The sequence below is a fragment of the Rhineura floridana genome, chromosome 5 (assembly GCF_030035675.1).
Source record: "Rhineura floridana isolate rRhiFlo1 chromosome 5, rRhiFlo1.hap2, whole genome shotgun sequence".
NCBI lineage: Eukaryota > Metazoa > Chordata > Lepidosauria > Squamata > Rhineuridae > Rhineura > Rhineura floridana.
Genome location: NC_084484.1, coordinates 53,708,423 through 53,726,273, shown reverse-complemented (window position 1 = coordinate 53,726,273; position 17,851 = coordinate 53,708,423). Strand labels below are relative to the sequence as shown.

At 41.9% G+C, this 17,851-nt stretch overlaps 1 protein-coding gene across 8 annotated transcripts in view; it reads left to right on the top strand.

Moving 5' to 3' along the window:
• LOC133384891 (E3 SUMO-protein ligase RanBP2-like) overlaps positions 1 to 17,851 on the top strand; it is a 66,299-nt gene that overhangs the window by 29,646 nt on the left and 18,802 nt on the right. For all 8 annotated transcript variants that reach the window (XM_061626751.1, XM_061626754.1, XM_061626748.1 and 5 more), the window contains exons 14-20: positions 2,465 to 2,602; positions 2,695 to 2,841; positions 3,394 to 3,576; positions 3,652 to 3,735; positions 5,476 to 5,608; positions 11,936 to 12,033; positions 12,286 to 16,741. In XM_061626751.1, the coding sequence (XP_061482735.1) occupies positions 2,465 to 2,602; positions 2,695 to 2,841; positions 3,394 to 3,576; positions 3,652 to 3,735; positions 5,476 to 5,608; positions 11,936 to 12,033; positions 12,286 to 16,741 (5,239 nt within the window). The remainder of the gene's footprint in view (positions 1 to 2,464; positions 2,603 to 2,694; positions 2,842 to 3,393; positions 3,577 to 3,651; positions 3,736 to 5,475; positions 5,609 to 11,935; positions 12,034 to 12,285; positions 16,742 to 17,851) is intronic.

Here is a 17,851-nt window from a genome sequence, read left to right as displayed (position 1 = left end):
GGCCTTCCTCTTAGACCCCCAACAGTCTCTGTAGTCACCACGAACATAAGTCTATATGGCTGGGGAGCGACCTGTTGCTCCACCATCTTGCAGTGGAAGTGGTCAGCACAGGAGCGGTGCCAGTCAGTCAACTGGTTGGAGCTCAAGAGTAATCTGACCAGTACTCCAGGAGTTCCTACCTCTTCTATATCAGACACGTGCTAGTAACAACCAACAACATCATGGCCAAAGCGCATGTCTGCAAACAAGGGAGTACAAAATCAGGCCCTCTTTAGGAGGAGACCAACCTGCCATTCCAGTGGGCAGAAAGGCACCTGGTATTCATATTGCCCATACATGTGCAGGGGATCCTGAACACACAAGCAGATTGGCTGAGCCAGGAACAAGTCCACCAGGGAGAGTGGGCCTTTCACTGGGATGTGTTCCTAGAGATCATTTGGAAGTGGGGCTTCCATGCATGGACCTGTTTGCCTCATCAGTTAATGCCCAACTGGATGAGTTCAGGACATAGATGCCCTGTCAGCCCTCTGGCCTTGGGGACTTCTCTACCCCTTCTTGCTTCTACCTCTACTGTCCAGACTGCTCTGCGGTATCAGAGTTCTCCAGGCCCAGGTGATAGTGGTGACTCCACACTGGCCACAGAGACTGTGGTTCTCCAATCTAGTAAACCTCAGCTCCAGCCCCCTGTGGCACTTCACCACCAGACCAGATCTCCTCTCACAAGGCCCCATCCTTCCAGACTCAGAGTGGCTCCAGCTTCACGCCTGGAGGCTAAGCAGCGGTGGCTAAGTGAAGAGCGGCTGTCTGAGAGGGTTATCTCCACCATTCTGGTATCTTGCAAACCATCCACTCAGAGAATTTTATGGCCTCACCTGGAAGGCATTTCAACAGGTGGTGTAGACACAAACAGTTATGCATTGCAGAATGCCACATCCTCACCATTCTCTACTTCCTTTAAGATGGTCTTGACCAGAGTCTGGCCCCAAACATGCTCAAGAGACAGGCAGCGGCCCTTGGCAGTGTGCTTCCAACGATGTGGGGGCCATTCCATTTCTTCTCACCCTCGAGTCAAACACTGTCTGAGGAGCAACCCTGCTGTCATCTCCAGTACAACACAAGTTTCTCTCCTGGGATCTCTCATTAGTTCTCAGAGCTCTCTCACAACATCAATTCAAACCAGCACATTCCATACCAATCAAGGACCTCGCTCTCAAAACAGTTTTTCTTTTGGCAATCACCTCAGTTGGGGGTAGGGGAACTGGGGGCCCTCTCCATCCAGGAGGAGCTATGCATTTTCCACCCAGACAAGGTGGTTCTTTGCTCTGACCCCAGTTTTCTCCCCAAGGTCAGTTCCCCTTTCCACAGGGGTCAGGACATCTCTCTACTGAGCTTCTGCCCCAGCCCAGTCCATCGCAGGGAGAAGTGGCACAAACTTGATGTCAGCTGGGCACTTCAGATTTACCTGAACTGTACAAAGCCATTCAGGAGGTCCAAGGCCCTGTTCATGCCCTTTAAACAGGACACACAGGGATTGAAGGTGTCCAGGTGCCCATCAGCTGCTGGGTGTGGGATTGCATGGTCAAGGCCTATCAGGCCAAAGGGAGAGCCCCTCCCCCCCGAATCACTACATACTCAGTTAGGTGGGCTGCTACCACGGCGGTGCTCCACAACAACGCCCTGCTGGAAGAAATCTGCAAAGTCGCCACCTGGGCTCACCCATCCACCTTCATCAAGCACTACAAGATGGAAAAGTTTGCTTCCGCAAAAGCCATCTTTGGCAAAAGGGTTCTTCAGAGGATTGTGGCCTACGTTTGCTTCCACCCAAGGATGTAGTGGGGGGTCACTGGTACATCCCATTCCTGTCTGCTCCACTCCTCCACTGACTGAGGACGTAAAGTTGGACTTACTGTGAAGTGTCCTTCTGGTCAGTGGAAAGTGGAGTAGACAGCCCCACCCCACAGCAAAACCTAGGCTATGTGGTAGGGAGGACACCTCTCCAGGAACCCTCAGGTGACCACCGGTCACTCACCCTCTGGATAGTGTAGTAAGGGCCTCCTACGTCCCCTCCTGGTACTGTCTGCTGATTTGTTAATGCTTGTTCTTATTCTCTCTACTGTTCAGGTTTCAGTGTTCAAGTTCATGTAGGTGGAGTGGCTGGCTGCTCAGTACTCGGCTTTTTACAGCTGTGTCACAAACTGGAGACCTGGAGAAGGTTCCCTCCCCCTTCCAGCTGGCCACCAGCTAAGCTTTTTTTCTAGTGTCGACTCTGCCTCCAGGAGGAGTTAACCCATTCCTGTCTGCTCCATTCTCCACTGACCAGAATGACACTTCATGATAAGTCCAACTTTTCTTTTGCAATCACTCCAGTCTTACTTCATAAGCCGCAAATGTTAACTTAGTGTTGGTGACAGAACTTGTCTGTGAGGTGTCACTCACAAACTAATTAAGTAAATTGCTTTTTTAGGTGTCTCAGGTTGATGAATATCAAGAAGAAGCGCAAATAGCATTTGCTATTTTGGATGCTGTTGATGGAAAAACAGATGATGCTCTGCAAGCATTTGAAACTATTAAAAACGTTGTCTCTTACTGGAATCTTGCTCTAGTAAGTGTTGAATTCCTTCAAGTGATCCCCCCACCCCAAATGCACACACACTTTATAAGCTGCATTTACAACTGACTCCTTCTCTTGAATAGATTTTCCAGAGGAAAGCTGAAGAGATGGAAAATGATAGTCTGTCATTAGAAGAACAAGAAGAATGCAGAAACCATCTGAAAAAGAGCAGAGACTACCTCATAAAAATAATTGATGAAAGCTGCAGCGATACTTCAAAAATTGAAAAGGTTCACAAATGGGCTTTGAATTTTTAGCTACTAGGAACATTTACATAATGAAAGAAGTGTATTTAAATTATCTATTTGGGTATATAATGCCTGATTTAATAGTAAATCTAGAAAAGCAATAGAACTAATAGATGTCAAACATTTGAGCATTGGTAGTTGGGAATTAGAATTTGTTCAGAAGCAAAGATTCTATAAACTTTTTGGTGTAAGTGTCCATTTTGAATTTCATGAAATGAAGACAGAAGGTTGTATCCACATTGCATGAGTGGAGTTTTACTCATACAGCAGGATGTCCCCTTCCTCTCCTCTCCCTGTGCTCCCACCCCCAAAAGGATCTGCTCCAGAGGGTGCACAGGGAGCCACAGCGGGGAGGAAGGGAAAGTTCTTTCTGTAAATGGAAGCCTACTGCATGAACAGGACAGCATCACTGGAGAGGAACCAGAGTTCTGAAGCCAATAATATTTAAACCAAGGCAAAATATGCAATTCATCAATATAACTCTACATACTTAAACTGTCTCTAAAATCACATACTCTGTAATTTTTGCCCTAGTTACCTGTATCCATAGAGAAAGTTAAGGAGATGCTGGATTGTGTTATAGAAGAACTTGGAGAGAATGGTGAAGAAAGAAATCTTATCCTAAACAATGATTTGAGCCAACCACCAGAAATGGAAATTAAACATTCTACCCCGTCACCCACAAAATTCTCTCTATCTCCAATTAAAAGCTACAAGGTATATCAAACAACTGTATTTTGAAACCTGTATTGAATTTTAATTGATCTAAACACCTAACAATTGTTCTTTCAGTTCTCTCCCAAAACTCCCCCTCGCTGGGCAGAAGATCAAAAATCTCTACTTCAGATGATCTGTCAGCAAGTAGAATCTATCAAGGTAAATAAAAGAGGAGTGATGTGGAGTGCTTAGAAGAGAGGGCTGTGCTCTGGGTATAGAAGTAGTTTATTTAGTTTAAATACCAGAAATGGGAATGGATAAGTCAAATGCTCAAGAAGGTCCTATCCAAATGATTATAATCCTGACTGTTACCAGTATAAATTGGACAAAAAAGTTTATTTTAACATTAGTAATTGGGTTTTTCTTGTTTGTCCTCTAATGTGAATCATTCAGCAAAGTGCAGACAAATGCATTCATAGAAGATTAGGTGTCAGTTTTGCCATAGTCAAACCTTTCTTTCCATTGTTGAAAATACAATTCCTGTAAAAATAGCCGAAGTATCATTTTATCACAAAAAGGTGAAATGTGCATGTCCAAATAAAAAAGAGAACTCATGGCAATGTACAAATATATAGGATGATGTCCAGGTGTGGTGTTGCACTGCAACAAATGGGACCCCCATTCCCCTACCCTACCCCCAAAATCTGCTTTGGTGAGTTGGGGGACCCTGTGAAGGAGGCCAAGGGGAGTATGGGGGCTGCAATGTGGAGGTGAGGAAGGGAAAGTTCTGTAGTCTGCTGGCACATTTTCTTTTGTTCTTGTTTCATAACAATATTAATCCTAACAATAAAGCAACATAAATGGTGGTAGAAACAGCATAATAATCTGAGTAGCAGCAGCAGACTAAAAAGGTCTTGTTAGTCTGATTCAACTTAGGTGATTATCTTCAGTACAGTTGTGGAATCTTGTTACAAAGCAACCTATTATGACATCAATAAGTTTCTTGTACGGGAGAGAGAAAAAAAGTCTTGTCTCTTTTTGATAGAGAGGGGGAAGATTTGTACAAACTTCACTAAGCAAAGAGTACACTTCATGGTTTTTTTATAATCCACTCTAAAAGGGTAATAAGATCAAAATAACATTTAGAATTTGTCTTGTTCAGAAGAGAGATATGATTGCTGTAACTGTTTTATTGTGCACAGGACTGCTGCTTACCCAATTAACTTTTCAGCAATCAGTTCATGCTTCATTTTCATTAATAGTTATCACTACTACTAATGCTGAAGTTCCCAAGTATGGATCCTTAAGCAGCCAAAATAGCACTATTTCCATACAAGGAGCAGGAATTGGCAGGCTTACAGAAGTACAAAAAATATTTAGGGAAAATCCTAAGGGGATCACTGAGCATACTTAGTAGCCACAGAATATTGAGTCAGTTGAGGAAAAAACCCAGGGGGGGAGGCAGGATGAAACTGACTTTACTGGCTGAAGCCCATGAAGGCTTACGTGTTGCTGCGGTGGCCCCAGAGGCATTAAAACACTGTTGATCAGTGGGCAGTAGAGGCTAACAGGGAAGCAAGGAATGCAGAGCTGGTAAGGAAGAGAGTAAAATATAGGCGGTGTTTCTTCATTCTTTATGCTTTTATTCTTTTCTTTCCTCTGAGAGAAACAAGCAAAAAAGAATGGACAGAGAAGACACAGATGTAAAAAAGGCAGAGAAAATAGTTGTATTGTCTAGATTGGTTATTTAGTGGTTCATTCTGAGTAACAATTCTTAAATATCCCCTGGGTGGAAGTGTGAGGTGCTCATAAAGACAAACAGAGAATTTTAATGTAGCCAGGATTGGACACCAACATGTCCACCCCAAACCTTTTAAAATTATTTTTCCCGTTCTTTTGAGGGCATAAAAACAGTATTGGCATAAAGGTCTGTAACGTTTCCGCTTATCTCTTTGATAGAATGAGATGCAAGAAATTAAACTTAACAATTCTAATGCAACCATGTCACAGCGGTGGCCTGCTGAAAACTATGCAACAGATACCTTGTCAGATGGCTATCGAGCACAGAACTTTCATGGCGCACCATTAACTGGTAATTACAGAGTCCTAAAGGATTTTACGCGGAGATTCTGATATGATGTTGGGTGATTATAATTAAGGAATGTTAAATGGATAACAAGTTGGCTTGAAGAGGATTTTATTAAGAACTTGATGGATAACATTAATATAAAATATTTTAGTTTGTTATTGTTATGTGCCTTCAAGTTGATTACGACTTATGGCGACCCTATGAATCGGCGACCTCCAATAGAATCTGTTATAAACCACCCTATTCAGTTCTTGTAAGTTGAGGTCTGTGGCTTCCTTGATGGAGTCAGTCCATCTCTTCTTTGGTCTTCCTCTTTTTCTACTCCCTTCTGTTTTTCCCAGCATTATGGTCTTTTCTAGTGAATCAGGTCTTCTCATTATGTGTCCAAAGTATGATAATCTCAGTTTCATCATTTTAGCTTATAGTGACAGTTCTGGTTTAATTTGTTCTAACACCCAATTATTTGTCTTTTTCGCAGTCCATGATATGTGCAAAGCTCTCCTCCAACACCACATTTCAAATGAGTTGATTTTTCTCTTACCCGCTTTTTTCACTGTCAAACTTTCACATCCATACATAGAGATCGGGAATACCATGGCCTGAATGATCCTGACTTTAGTGTTCAGTGATACATCTTTGCATTTGAGGACTGTGACGTTCCCTCCTTTGGCTCCACCTGTCAGGTTCCCACCTGCTTGTGACTACCGCCTTTCACTAGGCACCACCTCAGAACACCACCAGTCAGGATCGTCATTTTTATTTTTTCTCACTCCGCTCTAGCACAGATCTCACAAGATCCCACTGCTAGGCAGCGCCACCAGTCACTCCCTGTAAACAATACTGCTAGAGACTTTGCCTCAGTCTCTCTATAGCTTGTTACTTTGTGTCTGGGTGCCCTTGCTGTCCACAACCCCCCTGTATCTTTGTCTATAAAGCATACAATCCTGGGTTGCTCTGGATACTTGACGTTGTTACAATATCTCCTTTACCGCTGCCACCATATGATACAGTTTCCCTTCAGCCTTGGTAATTACCCTGCCCTCCCTTCTGGTCTGTGTATTCCCAGCCAAGGATCAGGCTTTTGGTAAACCAATAAAAGTATTTATTTGATAACACTAGGAAATAACAAGATTACTTTAGGAATGTTTAACAAGCGTATGGTTTCATATAGTGTCACTCTTTATGTTTCTGGTCGTATATATACTGTCTAAATATCAGCCAAATACTGTGACGTTCCCTCCTTTGGCTCCACCTGTCAGGTTCCCACCTGCTTGTGACTACCGCCTTTCACTAGGCACCACCTCAGAACACCACCAGTCAGGATCGTCATTTTTATTTTTTCTCACTCCGCTCTAGCACAGATCTCACAAGATCCCACTGCTAGGCAGCGCCACCAGTCACTCCCTGTAAACAATACTGCTAGAGACTTTGCCTCAGTCTCTCTATAGCTTGTTACTTTGTGTCTGGGTGCCCTTGCTGTCCACAACCCCCCTGTATCTTTGTCTATAAAGCATACAATCCTGGGTTGCTCTGGATACTTGATGTTGTTACAATATCTCCTTTACCGCTGCCACCATATGATACAGTTTCCCTTCAGCCTTGGTAATTACCCAGCCCTCCCTTCTGGTCTGTGTATTCCCAGCCAAGGATCAGGCTTTTGGTAAACCAATAAAAGTATTTATTTGATAACACTAGGAAATAACAAGATTACTTTAGGAATGTTTAACAAGCGTATGGTTTCATATAGTGTCACTCTTTATGTTTCTGGTCGTATATATACTGTCTAAATATCAGCCAAATATAATCCAACCCTTCCTCAGAACTCTGCCAACCAACCCATCCAAATAACTCTCCACTAACGACTCTCCAACAACTCTCACCAGCCCACCCCCTCTCAACTGTCATCCTCCCATTTATACCTTCAGCCATTCAAACACTCAGCCAATCATCATCCAGCATTCTCCAGCCTTTTATTAACTTTCATCAGCATTAGTTTCAAATCATTACTGGTTTCTGCTAGTAGTATGGTATCGTCTGCATATCTTAAATTATTGATATTTCTCCCTCCAATTTTCACACCTCCTTCATCTTGGTCCAATTCTGCTTTCCGTATGATATGTTCTGCGTATAGATTAAATAAATAGGGTGATAAAATACACCCCTTGTCTCACACGCTTTCCGATGGGGAACCAATCAGTTTCTCCATATTCTGTCCTTACAGTAGCCTCTTATGCAGAGTACAGAGTTCTGGGAGCTGGCGGCCTAAGGGGAGAGTGCTCTCATATGGACAACCAAATTACATCAGACCAATGGGCCGAATATTTTTCATTGCTCTATAAAAATCCCTCGCCCCTCACACAGGCCATCCCTCTAGACCTTATTGGAACCTTACAACTCTGTCCTGTGTGGAGCCCGGTCTCAAAAGAGGAGGTAGCCTCTCTGATTCAATCGCTTCCGCATAATAAGGCACCAGGCGAAGACATGCTCCCCTCAGAGCTTTTCAGGTCTAACTCTGAATGGTGGGCTCCTGTCTTAGCCAAAGTGTTTTCTCATATAAATGCTTCTGGCCAAGTTCCGAAGGGTTGGGGAACAAGCATAGTTATTCTGCTATACAAGAGTGGAGCCAAGTCTGATCCAAAAAACTTCAGACCCATTTCATTGCTGGACATTGTATCCAAATTATACTCGAAATATCTGGAGCGAAATTGGACAGATGGGCCAATGAGAATGCCATAATTGTTAAGGAGCAGGCTGGATTCGTTAAAGGCAAATCCACAATAGATCAATGCTTCGTACTGCTGCATTTAATCCAGAAATATGCATTCTACAAAGGGAAAGAACTTTTTATCACATTTGTAGACTTCACATTGGCTTTTGACACGGTAGATAGAGATCGACTTTGGCAGAAACTTGGAGATACCAATATCGATAAGCATTTACTCCTTCAACACATCACTCAGGGTGAGATTAGGGGCCAATGGCCTTCTCTCCAAGCTGATCACCACCCACCGTGGGGTCCGCCAGGGTTGCGTTCTCGCGCCCTTCCTCTTCAATTATTACATAAACAATATAGTAAGGGAACTTTCAGGCCTTAAATACTTTCCTCCATCAATTCAATCAGATAAACTCACAGTTCTACTCTATGCAGATGACCTGGCCATTATTTCTGCAACACAGGTAGGAATGAGGAGACTCCTACACAGCCTAGGTTCATACTGTGCAAAGGAAGGCCTTCGTATCAATTTCAACAAGACCAAAATGGTAGTGTTTGGGAAGAAACGCACCAAACATATTTGGAGACTGAATGGTAGAACCATTCTCCAGCAACAAAATTACCGATACTTGGGCCTTAACTTTGCCTCAAACTTATCATGGAAATCCCACCTGGAATCGGTTAAATTGAAAACCCTACATTTGGTTTATCAGCTTAACCGTTTCTTCACTTGCAAAGGCAGACACCTTGTCCCCCCTGCTCTGGAAATTTTCCAAAGGAAACTAGCACCTCAACTTCTCTACGGAGCGGACATTTGGGGCTACTGTAACACCTTAGCCCTTGAGAAAGTTCAGACTGCCTTTCTCAGGTTTATTCTGGCCACCCCGCATGGTACTCCAGCCGCTCTGTTCAGACTCGAGACAGGCTCTCAGCTACTAGAATCACTGGTACATGATGCCATGGGCTCTTATTGGCTGCGGTTGTCCGGAATGGATGACTCCTCTCTTCCCAAGAAGTGTCTCTTGGAATAGATGCAATCACCACATCACTTTCCTTGGCTCCACCAAACTAAACATAAACTGGCTGCATATGGGATCTCTCTCTCCATTCTACCCAAGTCTGTCTTTGTAAAAGCCACTAAACTATTTAAAGGTAGGATTTATTTCTACGCGCAAAGATGGTCCTTGTACTCAGCCTCTCAATCAACCTTTTCAATATGGTATCTCTGGTATAAAACCACCTTTATCATGGAACCATATCTCTCATTTTTAACAATACCGTCTTTGAGGGGATCATTCACGGCCCTTCGATTACAAACAATGGCCACTTCCTTCCTCGAAGGACGTTACGCCAATACCCTCTATCACGCACGAGTTTGTATATGTCAGATGGGGGAGATCGAAGACCTGGCCCACTATCTCTTGAGATGTCCCCTTTATGCGGACTTGAGATCGAAAACTATATCACCTATAATTTCCCCCATGGTGGATAGGGCCATTCCAGAACAGATTGCCATCCTCTTGGCTGGCACAGATATTTATATAACTTCCAGGGTCGCCAACTTTGCATTGGCCGCGGACAAGATACGGGCCAAATGTGCAAAACTGCACAAACCAGCATAACTCTGTTTAATTTGTCCCTACCTGAAGTCTTCCGGACAAAGATGCAACCTCCCAGTTCACTCCTCATACTTTCCATTATGACCCTTTCGCAACGGTGGTCAATAATACTTCCTTGAAGTGTCCAACAGTTTTAAAAATGTTAGTTAGTTTTAAAGGACAAGATTACGAGGCACATCCGAACGCCTCGTTATTAAACAGTTGGCAGGGATTTGTTTTAGGGCTAGGTTCACCCCATGCACTGGAGTAACAGGTAGTGTGAATTTTATGTATAATTTTTGCGTCTTTGTTATATGTTCTCGGATTGTGATGGCCTATGGCTGTAAACAATAAAGTATTCTACATCTATATAAAGCATTAGTTTCAAATCATTACTGGTTTCTGCTAGTAGTATGGTATCATCTGCATATCTTAAATTATTGATATTTCTCCCTCCAGTTTTCACATCTTCTTCATCTTGGTCCAATCCTGCTTTCCGTATGATATGTTCTGCGTATAGATTAAATAAATAGGGTGATAAAATACACCCCTGTCTCACATCCTTTCCGATGGGGAACCAATCAGTTTCTCCATATTCTATCCTTACAGTAGCCTCTTGTGCAGAGTACAGGTGGCGCATCAGGACAATCAGATGCTGTGGCACCCCCATTTCTTTTAAAACATTCCATAGTTTTTTATGATCTACACAGTCAAAGACTTTGCTGTAATCTATAAAGCACAGGGTGATTTCCTTCTGAAATTCCTTGGTGCGTTCCATTATCCAACGTATGTTTTCTATATGATCTCTGGTGCCTCTTCCCTTTCTAAATCCAGCTTGGACATCTGGCACTTCTTGTTCCATATATGGTAAGAGCCTTTGTTGTAGAATCTTGAGCATTCCTTTACTTTCATGGGATATTAACTCAATAGTTCAATAATTACTGCATTCCCTGGGATCCCCTTTCTTTTTTTTATAATTGGGATGTATATTGAACGCTTCCAGTCTGTGGGCTGTTGTTTTCTTTTCCATATTTCTTGTCAAATTTTTGTCAAAATTTGGACAGATTCAGTCTCTGTAATGTGTAGCAACTCTATTGGTATGCCATCTGTTCCTGGTGGTTTGTTTCTTCCGAGTATTTTAAGAGCAGCTTTCACCTCACATTCTAAAATTTATGGTTCTTCATCATATGGTTCCTCCATGAATGAATCTGACATCCTTGCATCTCTTTTATAGAGTTCTTCAATGTATTGCTTCCATCTTCCTTTTATTTCATCTCAGTCAGTCAGTGTATTCCCCTGTTGATGGTTCAACTTCCCTACTCTTGGTTTAAATTTCCCTTTAATTTCTCTAATCTTTTGGAATAGGGCCCTTGTTCTACCTTTTTTGTTGTCCTATTTCTATATAATAACTATTGTAATAGTTCTCTTTGTCCCTACGTACTAGTCGCTGTATAGTTGCATTTACGGTTCTGACCGTGTTTCTTTCTCCTTTTGCTTTTGCTTTCCTTCTGTCTTGAACCATTTTAAGAGTTTCTTCAGTCATCCATTGAGGTCTTTCTCTCTTTTTAACTAGAGGTATTGTCTTTTTGCCTTCTTCCCTGATAATGTCTCTGACTTCACTCCATAGTTCTTCTGGTTCTCTGTCAACTAAGTTTAGTTAAGTTTAAGTTTAAATTTTTAGGTTTAAATTTTAAATTTAAGTTTAGTTAATTTAACTAATTTTAGTTTACTGGTTTCATAATCGTAAAACTTGTTTTAAAACATGTCATAAGTGCTGAGGATGAGACTGTGTCTTCACACTTAAGCATAATATGATGGCATACCAGAAGGGCAGGGAAATGTGCTGTTTAGATTGTTATACATAGCATTATTGCTGTGTGTTGGATTGTAAGCCACCTTGAGTTTCTTTAAAAATTAGGCAGGGTATACATTTTTAAAATAAAGATTTGGGGATCTTGTCAACTTATGTAATCTTACTGTTTATCTCCAGTACTCATACTGTTTTTAACTCTTGTTTAGTTGCTACAACAGGTCCATCAGTCTACTACAACCCATCACCAGCTTATAATTCCCAGTATCTTTTACGAACTGCAGCCACAAATGTGACACCCACAAAGGTAATTATTTGCAGTTTCTTTGATACAATTCTAATGTAACTTAAAGATAGGGAAGCTGCAAGCTAAGTTATTCTGTTAAATATTCAAAATACAGACGTTTCTTATTGCATAGTGGGGTGAGGAGGAGAGCAGGAAGCAGCAGTAGCTCTTGAAAACAGGTTAAGCAATTATTTAAAATGTAAATTTCATACAATTTCATGTGTTCAACTGCTGAGGCTTTAAAACTAACATTGATTGTTTTTCTGTCTATAGGCTCCTGTCTATGCCATGAATAGGCTTACACCTCAGCAACATATATACACGTATCAACAGCCAATGCATACTCCTCCATTGCAGAACACTTCTGCTTGTATGTTTCCACAAGAAATGTACAGTACTCCACTACGTTTTGATTCTCCAGCAACTGGAATTTTGTCCCCTCGTGGTAATGAGGACTACTATAATTATAGCATGCCACCAACCAGCACAAATCCACCACTTCCTGAGCCAGGCTATTTTACAAAACCTTCAATAGCACCCCCAGTGTCCAGGTCTGCAGAGTCAAAAGTGATAGAATTCGGGAAGCCTGACTTTGGACAGCCTTTACCTCCAGTAGAGGGAGCTAAACCTTCGTTGATAAGTTCTGCTCAGTCGGCTCAGTCAACCACTTTCAAATTTAATTCCAATTTCAAATCTAATGATGGTGATTTTACTTTTTCATCACCTCAAGTTGTAGCACAGGCTCAAAGCACAACCTATAGTAATAGTGACAGTCTCTTGGGCCTTCTGACGTCAGATAAACCTATCAAAGAGGATCGGTACACTGCACAAAAGCCACTTACTGAATATGCCACTGGACAGCGCAACATCTTCAGTTTTGGTGGCAAGAATGCATCAAGCATTTCATTTATAGATAAAATGGGGCAAAATCAACCCAAGCTCTCTGGTTTTAGTAAGGGTGATGTGTTCAGCTTTCAGGATCCTGGCAAACCCATATTTGGCACTCCACATTCAGATGTAGCAAACAGAAGTCATGAAACAGATGGAGGAAGTGTCTATGCGGGTGAAGAAGAAGATGATGGCCCTCATTTTGAACCTGTTGTGCCACTACCAGACAAGATTGAAGTAAAAACAGGTGAAGAAGATGAAGAAGAAATGTTCTGCAACAGAGCAAAACTCTTTCGTTTTGATGGTGAATGCAAAGAGTGGAAAGAGAGAGGTGTTGGTAATGTGAAAATTCTGAGGCATAAAATAACTGGCAAAATCCGACTACTTATGAGACGGGAGCAAGTGCTGAAAATTTGTGCAAATCACTATATAAATCCTGATATGACACTGAAACCAAATGCTGGATCAGACAAATCATTGGTGTGGCATGCCTTGGACTATGCAGATGAGTCTCCAAAACCTGAGCAACTTGCAATCAGATTCAAAACCCCAGAGGAAGCTATGCTTTTCAAACGGAAATTTCAGGAAGCACAGAATAGTTTGAAAGTCTCTGGATCAAATGATAGTGAACAGGCTTCTCAGGATACTGGGTCATCAAGAGAAACTGCTGCTCAAGATGCAAAAGGTTCTGGTAAATCTGATTCTGAATTCCTGAGCTCTGGATTCAACTTTAAGATTGGAACATCCACTGTCAGTGGTAGTTATCAAGTTCCTGTTCCCAATATGAGCAATTCAGCAAAAAACACTAATACCAAAAGTACTTTTACAATTACATCAAGCGGAGCTACACCTGCATCCTTCTCTTTTGGTAAGGAAGTGTCAGGAATGCATGCTACATGTGGATTTGGTGAACAGTTCATGTTAAAGAAAGATCAGTGGGAGTGCAACACGTGCTTAGTTAGAAATAAAATAACTGCACAGAATTGTGTGGCATGCCAGACTCCAAATCCATCTAATAGGGAAGCACAGTCTGTGCTCCCGCCAACAGAATCAGCTGTATCTTTCAAACCCAGCACTGAAAGTGCACAAAGTACATTTGGACTAGTTTCTGCTAAAAAGGAAAACCAGTGGGAATGCAGGAGCTGTCTTGTGAAAAATGAAGCCAATGCATCTCATTGTATTAGCTGTAAGAATCCCAGTGGAACTAACATGCCGGTGTTTGGTTCCCAAACCACATTCAAGTTTGGCCAAACAGATGCTCCAAAAGTCCTGCAGAGTGGATTTGGCTCTGCTTTTTTGAAAAAGGAGGGCCAGTGGGACTGCAATGTATGTTTAGTAAGGAACGAAGGCTCTTCTCCAACGTGTGCAGCTTGTCAAACTCCAAATCCATCTAGTGATGCTCCAGCTTTACCAGCTAGTGGTGCTCAGCTGCCTGCATGTGGCTTCAAAAGCAAGTTATCTGAACCCACTGGAGGACCACAGGGGACAGGCTTTAAATGTGACATATCTGAGAAGGGTTTTAAGTTTGGCCATCATGCAGAGCAAGGGAAGTCTCCTGCCTTCACATTTCAGATTCCTGCTAGTACTGAATCTAAGCCTGTGAAAGGAGGATTTAATTTTTCACTGCCTGTACCTCCTGGTGAATTTAAATTTGGTATACAAGAGCCTAGTAAAGATGTTGTAAATGACCAACAGAATAAAGAAGGTGGTCTTGATGAAAGAGAGAAGGCATTGGAAGAAACTGTGGTGAAATCTCATGATATAACTAGCAAACAGAATAGCGATTTGGTTTTTGGTCAACACAGCAGCACATTCACTTTTGCTGACCTTGCAAAAACATCTGTAGGTGAAGGATTTCAGTTCGGTAAAAAAGATCCAAATTTCAAGGGCTTTACAGGTGCAGGTGAAAAGCTCTTCTCTTCTCAGGCTGCTAAAACTTCTTCCAAAACAATTACTTCTGCTGATCTTGAGAAGGATGATGACTCATATAAAACAGAAGACAACGATGATATTCATTTTGATCCTGTTGTCCAGATGCCAGAAAAAGTGGAACTTGTGACTGGCGAAGAAGATGAGACAGTGTTGTATTCACAAAGAGTAAAACTGTTTCGGTTTGATGCAGAAACTAGCCAGTGGAAAGAACGTGGTGTGGGCAACTTGAAAATCCTTACGAATGAAGTTAATGGTAAACTACGAATCCTCATGCGGCGTGAGCAGGTATTTAAGGTTTGTGCGAACCACTGGATCACAACCACCATGAACTTGAAGCCTCTCTCTGGCTCAGACAAAGCTTGGATGTGGTTAGCCAGTGACTTCTCTGATGGTGATGCAAAGCTGGAGCAATTGGCAGCTAAATTCAAAACTCCAGAGCAAGCTGAGGAATTTAAAATGAAATTTGAAGAATGTCAAAGGCTATTGCTAGATATACCACTCCAGACCCCACACAAACTCATAGATACTGGGAAAACAGCTGAACTCATACAGAAAGCAGAGGAAATGAAAAGTGGTTTGAAAGATCTCAAAACCTTCCTGACAGATGATAAAACTAAACTTGCAGATGAAGAGAGAGAAAGCTCTGTGCCTGCAACAAACACTTCTGATTTGGTTATCAAGCCACATGCTGAAAGCACTGGGCCTACACTAGAATGGGACAACTATGATTTGCGTGGGGAAGCACTGGATGATAGTACAGATAGTTCTGTGTATGCTTTGCCTCGAGCAAGTAGCCCTGTGAGGAAAAATCTATTTAGGTTTGGGGAGTCTACCACAGGGTTTAACTTTAGTTTTAAATCTGCATTAAGTCCTTCAAAATCTCCTTCCAAACAGAACCAAAGTAGGACTTCTATAGGCACAGATGAGGAGTCTGACGTTACCCAAGAAGATGAAAGAGATGGTCAGTATTTTGAGCCAGTAGTACCTTTACCTGACCTTGTAGAAGTAACAAGTGGCGAAGAAAATGAGAAAGTTGTCTTCAGTCACCGCGCTAAACTTTATAGATATGACAAAGATGCTAAGCAGTGGAAAGAGAGGGGTATTGGGGATATAAAAGTCTTGCAAAACTATGACACTAAACAAGTTCGTATAGTCATGAGAAGGGACCAGGTGTTAAAGCTTTGTGCCAATCATAGAATAACCCCAGATATGAACATCCAGAAAATGAACGGCACAGAGCGGGCTTGGGTATGGACTGCATGTGACTTTGCAGAAGGAGAAAGAAAAATTGAGCTCTTGGCTGTGCGATTTAAGCTGCAAGACATTGCTGACTCGTTTAAGCAAATTTTTGAGGAAGCAAAACATGCTCAAGAAAAAGACACCTTAATCACACCACTCTCTTCACGTGCCAATACTCCAAAGGAATCTCCATGTGGAAAGATTGCTGTTGCAGTACTTGAAGAAACCACCAGGGAGAGAACCGATTTAAAGCAGGATGACGAAACTGTTATACAAACCCCAGAGGCTTCAGCAGTGGTGGGCACTTCCGAAACACCAACAAAAGCAGTGGTTTCACCACCCAAATTTGTGTTTGGCTCAGAATCTGTCAAAAGTATTTTTAGCAATGAAAAATCTAAGCTTTTCACATTTGGAAACACATCAGCAACAGGGTCTCTCTTTGGCTTCAGTTTTAACACTCCTCCCAAGAGCAAAAGTGATAGCTCAGTATGTCATACCACGAAACAAAGAGAACCAGAGACCACATATGACACTACAACCTGCAAAGTTGCTGAATGTCAGGAAGGTGGTGATGCTGATTGGAAACCCTCAGATGGCAAAGGAGGAATTCAAATGGTGACCTCAAAAGCAGAAGGACTTCCTAATTTTTCGTTTAAAACACTAGAAAAAGGTGAGCAATCTTCACTTAATAAATTCAAGTTACGTGTGTACATAGATTCCACCTTCATGTGTTTAGATTGCTTACTGATATACAGTTTCTAAATCTATAATGTTTAACCTTGTACCCTGTAAGGGGAAAACGAATACAGAAACATTTTTAAACTATTGTATCTGGGTGATCACAAAAATTCTTAGGGAAAATAATTTTTTTTCAGAACCCAAACTCTTTATCACTTTAGAGATGATAGAGATCTCTTTGAATTCGAAGTAAATGCATACTTCTAGTTAGTGCAGTTACTGAAAAGCTGTTCTTTGAAGTTCTGACTTTGCTTGTTTGAAGGTAGGTGACAGCATTCTGCAGACTAATTGAAGCTTCTGAAGGTGGTTTGCCAGCAGCCCCATCTAGGCCACATTGCTGGAGTCTTTACCTTGTGGTTAAAATGTCAGAGAGGATGCAGATTAATCAGAATAAATATTGGAGCTAGTGAGTCCATTTAAAAAAAGTAAAATGTGGTTGCTGGTCAAATTTATTACCCATCCTTCACCAGAATGTCCCAGGGCGGGTCACAACAATATAAAATACAATATTAAAAACTGTTTAAAATGCTCTCAGGGTGATACCAGCGCTTCCTAAAGAAGGAGTTTTAAACTCAATAATGTGTAAAGCAATAACAGTAAATATATTTTTTCAGTAAGCACCCGAGCTGCTCTCTTCTTTGTGTGACTTAGTAATTATTAGATAAATGGAGTCCCCACGTTCAGAGGCTGTATATTTCTGAATACCATTTGCTACAACAGTGGGAGGAAATTCTTGCCTTCATGCCCTGCTTGTGCGTTTCCTAGAAACAGTGACTGGCCACTTTGGAAAGCAGAGTTAATGAACCAGCAGGATTGTTATGAGCATCTTGAATTAAACTCCTAAAATATCCACAAGTGGTGCCAAACATTGATGTCCAGATAGCGGAGACACTTTATCTTGAGGTGGGGAACCTGTGGCCCTCCAGATGTTTTTGGATCTCCAACTCTTATCAGCTTCAGCCAGCATGGTCAGTTGTCAAGGATGATGGGAGTTGGAGTCAATAACATCTGGAGGACCACAGGTTCCCCACCCATGAGCTAA